We start from the raw sequence: 6,984 nt of genomic DNA, 5'->3' as shown, positions 1-6,984 counted from the left end.
AATAAAATTGAAAAAAATAAGAGAGACTTATGAAGCAAGCATAATATGGAGAAATTAAATTAATTAACTTAGTGGGTGTAACAACTTTTTAATAGGGTTGGACTAATTTTTTTTTTTTTTTTTTTGAAATTGGAATAATTTTTCTCTTAATTAAAACCTAATCTGCCAACCTTAAACCACTATTTTTCCATACACTTTTCCTATATATATAAACCCCCTTTCACCACCTTTTTCATAAACCAAGAATTTACAGAGAAAGTCCTAAAGAAAAATTTAAAGAAAATGAAGATCAACACAATCAATGGCATCTTCTTCTTTGGGTTTGTGTTCTTTCTTGCTTCATCAATGGCGGAAGCTATGGCGAAAGTTCATAATCACGAGTTTATTGTACGTATTCTTCAACTTCGTTAAACGGGTTTACGTGTTATAATTGTGTTTTGTGATTTATATGTTTCACGAGTTTATTGTAAGTATGTTCGGTGTCGGGTTTGTTTTGCATGGTGAAAACAGTTATTATAGGAAAGGTTTATCGTTCCCTTAAAGGAATTTTTTTTTTCAATTGACGACTTTCTACTAAAAGGATGCATACTACTGCATGAGAGTTAATTAGTATTCAGAATTAAATGTGTACATATTGTCTCTTTTGATAGGTCGAGTATATTACTTCCGGTGCATATTAGAATTTCTTTTACATTCGAATTCAACTAGATTATTTAATAAACCGCCGTAAATTCCAAATTATTTGTTTTCTTATAAATTCCTCATTTAAATTTGTCAACTTAGAACAAGTCAAACTCGGGTAAAAAAAACATGACTCATATTGATTTGCTCGTTTTCTACTATGAGTTTTTATATTAAGCACCGAATTTTGTACGTCACTCGGACAATCCCCAATTCACATTTGGACACGTATATTGTGGTCTCACTTAATATTTAAAATAGTGAGTCCTAATATGCGTGAGTCCATATTACACATAACAAAATATGTATGGGAGGTCCTTCATTTGACATGAAGAACTTGGTGCTCCTAATAATTTTTCCTACTGACTACTTTCGAGTTGACAAGTTTAAGAACCAATTTATTAAAAAAAATTGAAAAATTAGAGACAAAGTACAAATCGTGTTAGAAATTACCATCCCGGGTGAATTTATAATTTTGACTAGTGATTATTATCAAATTATTATTACTATTAGTATTATTATTATTATTATTATTATATTTTTTTTTGTAATTGTGAATGCAGGTTCAAGCAACAAAAGTGAAAAGGCTGTGTGAAACTCACAATAGCATAACAGTAAATGGAATGTTTCCTGGACCAACATTAGAAGTAAATGATGGAGACTCTTTAGTTGTCAAAGTTACTAATAAAGCTAGATACAACCTTACTATTCATTGGTAATTTTTTTTATTAATTTTCTAATGTCTACTTAATTTATTTTTTCAATTCATAATTTTTAGATTAAAGAAAGAATCAAGAAAAAATAAAATAAATGATCAATTTAACTTTAAACTTGAATAGTACAATCATTTTAATCCAAGATTAAGTTTGGTATCAATCAATTGGTCATTCAACTTGACATCTAGGGTCGAATCAATTCAAATTGACACGTACCAAATAATTACTAATCATATATAATCATATATAGATAAGTGTTATTTTAAGCTGATTTAACACTAAATGGCAAGTTGAAGGATTAAATTGATATTCATATTTAATTTTTTTTGAACTAAATTGATCCTACTAGACAATTTTAAGAGTTAAATTGATCCTTAATTTAAAAAATAAAAAAGAGATTAACGAAATAAATTATATGGAGATAAAATAATTTATGATGTTATACACATATATAAAACAATCAATAATGTAATCAAACTTGTTTTGATTTTTTTAAACTAAATTGATCCTACTAAGTACATGCTTGGCTCGTCTAGACCTGTGTCCCATGGGCCAGGTCTGGACATGAAAATTTATCTTTAGGTCCAGTTCAACCAGGCCTGTTAAAGTTTACCTATTTTTTTATGCGGGTTTAGAATTTATAAAAATAGCACGGGCCAGTCCAGTCTGGAACGGCCCGCCTATTTATATATTAATATTTATTTTTAAGTATAACTTTTTATTGTTTATTATTAAAAATTATAAATATATATTCAGGTGGGGCTTATATATGTTGGGTTTGAAATTGGGAAAATTACACAGAAATTCATCTTTTAAAAACTATTTACAACTATATCAAATCATAATTTTGGATTATGTCAAACTAGTAAAATCAGTACTTTTAATATATTTTAAGGATTAAATATATTTTCTAGGGTTTATGATTTATGAATTTGAGTCTAAATTTTTTAAATTATGGTGTAAAATCATAATATATAGAGAATAATGACACATTAAGAATTAAGTTTGGTGATAGGACTTAGTTGTAATTTTGTACTTAATTATGATATTCATGTAATTCACCCGATTTTTGAGCCCGTGCCCTCTTAAATTAACAACGGGCTGAGCTGAGCTTCGATTTAGTATTTTTATAAAAGCTCGCTGGGTCCAGCCCGAGTCCGGCCCATGAACTGGTAATGATTGAGGTCAAATGTCCATTTTGCCCCCCTTTATGATAAAATGAAGGGGTTTGATGGGTATTTCAATCACTGCGAATGCCTTCCGCATACTTTATAGTATTAGCGTTTATGGGCTTGGGCCCAGATGCTTTATCACATCATAATTATACAATATCATTCCGAATTAATTTAATAAATTTAATTTGAATTTAGATTATTCTAAAATATATGAAGGTTGAAATCATCATGATTAATTAATAGTAAATTGATAATTATGTTTGTAGGCATGGAATAAGGCAAATGAGAACAGGATGGGCAGATGGTCCAGAATTTGTGACACAGTGTCCAATTAGACCTGGAGCAAGTTACACATACAGGTTCACCATTCAAGGCCAAATAGGAACCCTTTGGTGGCATGCTCATAGCTCTTGGCTCCGAGCCACTGTCTATGGTGCACTCATTATCTACCCACCTCAAGGAGTTTCATACCCTTTTCCTAAACCCAAAAGAGAGACACCCATTCTTCTCGGTAAGCCATATACTTTTCGAGGATCAATTCGGTCTTTGAAGTTGTATGATTTAGAATCGATTTGTTTTGGATCATTCAGATTGTTACGTGTCAATAAAATCAGCACAAATGTTGAACATGTTGTAATCTGAGTGGTTCAGAACCATTTGATCTCGAACCATTATAGAACTTCTTTTGAAATTGACTACTAGAATTAATATAGTTTAAACTCGAGTTTGGATATCAATTTGATTTTTCAACTTGGTATAAGATTCAAATAGTTCAAAATAACACATACTAATATATGACTGAATTAAGAGTCAAAATGGTTTCTAAAATAAGAAACCGAGTTCAATTTAATTCAAAATTGAATTGTATAGATATCATCTCAACCTTCAAGTTGATAATATTTAAAAAAATTAGTTTAAAATTTTACAAATTTTAGATGGTAAAATTGATTTTATTTGAAATTAATTTATCAAATCCTACCATCATATTGATATCCACAATTTGATTTGATAATTTTAGAAGCTATCTGACCATGTATTCATATATGATTGATAGTAATTTAACACGTATCACTATTTCATGCTTATACAATCACGTGTCATTTTGGACTAATTTGATCTTAAGGGTCAAATTGATATACTAATTAATTTTAAAGAACAAAAATTATCCTTGATACTATACCAATCAATCAGTTAATTAATAACATATTAACCAATGATTAGTATAGTTAATTATGTTGTTAATTTATTACTAATTTTTTTTTATTGTGGTTACACTAATCAATAGGGGAATGGTGGGATGGAAATCCCGTTGATGTGGTGAGAGAGGCAACTAGAACGGGAGGTGCCCCAAACAATTCCGATGCTTATACCATTAATGGTCAACCTGGTGATCTTTATAAGTGTTCTAGTCAAGGTACGTATTCTCACACAGTAACATGATTTACAAAAATAAATTCACTTAACATAAATCGCTTAATTTGATTATTATTTTTATATTTTTTATATCATATATAATCACATGAAATATATTTTTTATATTTTTACATAACCCTGGTTGCAATATTTAAATTAGTATTATGAAAAAAGTAATATTCAAATTAGTTTTTAAAAGATAATACTCAAATTACTACGAATTAGTGGCTAATTAACCAAATGGGCTATATAGCCCCAAAGGGCACACCAGTTGAGCCCATAAGAGTTGATGAGCCTAAGTATAGTACTTGATGGGTTAAAGCCCACAATCCTTGGACTGTTGCAATAGAAAACCATAAAATCTTAACAGTAACATTGAAAATTTAATCGCATGTTTAGCGTCGTCAAAACGGGTTGTCGTCAGTCGTGAAGCTAGGAAAGAGGGTTTGACGGTACAATTGTATCCTCGGATTCTCTTTCTAGGCTAAGACCGTCTAGAACATCATAATCATATTATATAATCTATATATAATTTATATATTATATAAATGCAATCAAAATATGACCGTGTCAAGCAAATTGTCTTTATATATCGTGTTAAAAAATTAATTATCATATTTATCTTACATAATTTCAAAGAGTACTTATCTTTTCAATCAATCTATTATATATGCAGATACGGTTATTGTTCCAATTGGCTCCGGCGAGACTAACCTCCTCCGAGTAATCAACGCTGCACTCAATCAGCCGCTTTTTTTCTCTATTGCCAACCATAAGATGACAGTTGTCGGAGCTGATGCCTCGTATCTCAAACCCTTTAGTACATCAACAATCATGTTAGGACCCGGACAAACCACCGACGTTCTAATCTCAGGCAACCAACTACCATCACGGTACTACATGGCAGCACGCGCCTACCAAAGCACACAAAATGCTCCGTTCGATAATACTACGACTACTGCTATTCTTGAATACACCTCTGCTGCTTGCCCTGCTAAATGCCTAACAACCAAGCCAATTATGCCGCAATTACCTGCCTTCAATGATACTCCGACGGTCACTGCCTTCAGCCGGAGCTTTAAAAGTCTACGGAAAGTTGAGGTTCCAACTGACATCGATGAGAATCTTGTCTTCACAATAGGCTTAGGAATCCAAAGATGTCCGAAGAATGTTCGGGCTAGGCGATGCCAAGGACCGATTAATGGTACCCGATTTAGTGCTAGTATGAACAATGTGTCATTTGTTTTACCTTCGAACTTCTCTTTGCTCCAAGCTCATATGCAAAAGATTTCGGGGGTTTTCACAACTGATTTTCCAGCGAAGCCGCCAGTGAAATTTGATTACACGGGAAATGTAAGCCAATCGCTCTGGCAGCCAATTTTAGGGACAAAACTTTATAACTTGAAGTATGGATCAAAGGTTCAAGTGGTTTTACAAGATACAAGTATTGTTACACCTGAAAATCACCCGATTCATCTCCATGGATATGATTTTTATATCATAGCAGAAGGATTTGGGAATTTTAATCCTAAGAAAGATACATCTAAATTCAACCTTGTTGATCCACCTATGAGGAATACTGTTGCGGTCCCTTCTAACGGGTGGGCCGTCATTAGATTCGTCACCGATAATCCAGGTAAATTCTTTTCGCATTACCAAGTTAACTTTTATCGTTGAAAATGACATAACGATTAACTCTAAAATAATGATTCATACAATAGTGGTGGGAGATTGTTGGCCACCGAAATCCCCTAAAAAATGAGCGGTTGCTGACGACTCATTACCTTGGAAGAGGTTTTAAGGTTGGTGCAAAGGCACCGCTAAACCCTCGTCCCTGGCTACACCACTAAATAAAAGTTGAACATTATTCTTCTATAAATTATTGAATTAAGAGTTGAAATGACTTCCGAAATTGGGGAAATTATAGGAACGACCGAGTTCTTTTGAGGAACCCCAATGCATTTTGCGCTACGTGTCGCTTTTATGAAAAAAATGATACATGTCGCAAAAATGTATGGGAGGTCTTCCAATGACCCGGTCCTTGTTTCCCTTAAAATTGATAGGCGGATCAATATAGTAAGAAACAAATTTTAAATATCAACTCAGTCTTGAAGTTAATAATATTTGACAAATTAGCTTTAGGTTTTACAAAATTTAGGTACTAAAACGATTGTATTTAGACTAATTTGTCAAATATTACTATTTTTAAAATTCGGTTGATACCTAAAATTCGATTCATACCAAATTGATCCGTCTCTCAACTTTTTTTGATTAAAGATTGGTTAGCGAGTAAGGGTAAGCGGCGGACATCCCAGCTATACTGGCACCCCCACCACAGACCCAAAAAAAAGCCCCGAACCAAATTTATATCCGTCTCTCAACTTAAAAAGTCATTTTTACCCTTAAATACATAAATTATATAGGCAAATTTGCATTTTATTCTCTTAATTTTTACAATGTTAACATTATTATAATTTTGAAATGGAAATAGGTGTATGGATAATGCATTGTCACTTGGATGTTCATATATCATGGGGTTTGGCCATGGCTTTCTTAGTAGAAGATGGAATTGGAGAATTACAGACTCTAGAGCCTCCTCCAGCTGATTACCCATTATGTTAATTAAGATTAACATTCATAATCATAATTATATATATACATAAAAAAAAATGTGTACCAATTAAAAATTAGATGCCCATAAATAGGGGATAATTGTTTTTTTTTGTTCATTAATATTCCATTTTTAGAGTATCATTTTATTTTTCTTGTTGGTTTTCCCTGCATTTGGGGATAATAGTTTCTTAATTTTTTTTTTTTTTTTTTTTTTTTTTTGTAATTGGTTGAGATTAAAATGGGTTTAGAGAAGAAGATGGTGCATTTTGAAAAATTAGTTACCATCTTAATTACCCCAATGTTTCTTTGTTGTAATTGCATTTAGAATGTAATAATAATAAAAAAAATTTACTTCTTTGAATGCTCCAAGTTTTATGGATGATATA

General features: G+C 31.7%; 1 protein-coding gene across 1 annotated transcript; it reads left to right on the top strand.

Annotated features, from left to right (window-relative positions):
- The first annotated feature begins 258 nt into the window (after positions 1-258).
- Positions 259-6,768, top strand: LOC136226808 (laccase-5-like). Its single transcript, XM_066015463.1, has 6 exons — positions 259-387; positions 1,245-1,396; positions 2,839-3,083; positions 3,858-3,986; positions 4,662-5,621; positions 6,477-6,768. The coding sequence occupies exons 1-6, from the start codon at positions 283-285 to the stop codon at positions 6,605-6,607; spliced, it is 1,722 nt and encodes a 573-aa protein (XP_065871535.1). The 5' UTR covers positions 259-282; the 3' UTR covers positions 6,608-6,768.
- Positions 6,769-6,984: the final 216 nt, after the last annotated feature.

This window comes from Euphorbia lathyris, chromosome 4, assembly GCF_963576675.1.
Source record: "Euphorbia lathyris chromosome 4, ddEupLath1.1, whole genome shotgun sequence".
NCBI classification, from domain to species: Eukaryota; Viridiplantae; Streptophyta; class Magnoliopsida; order Malpighiales; family Euphorbiaceae; genus Euphorbia; species Euphorbia lathyris.
Note: the sequence above shows the minus strand (reverse complement) of the source record. Positions and strands in the feature narration are given on the sequence as shown.

Coding starts and splice junctions, on each gene's coding strand:
- LOC136226808 (XM_066015463.1), top strand. CDS start 283: ATGAAGATCAACACAATCAATGGCATCTTCTTCTTTGGGTTTGTGTTC. Junction 388..1,244: donor TTCATAATCACGAGTTTATT/GTACGTATTCTT, acceptor TTGTGAATGCAG/GTTCAAGCAACAAAAGTGAA. Junction 5,622..6,476: donor ATTCGTCACCGATAATCCAG/GTAAATTCTTTT, acceptor AAATGGAAATAG/GTGTATGGATAATGCATTGT.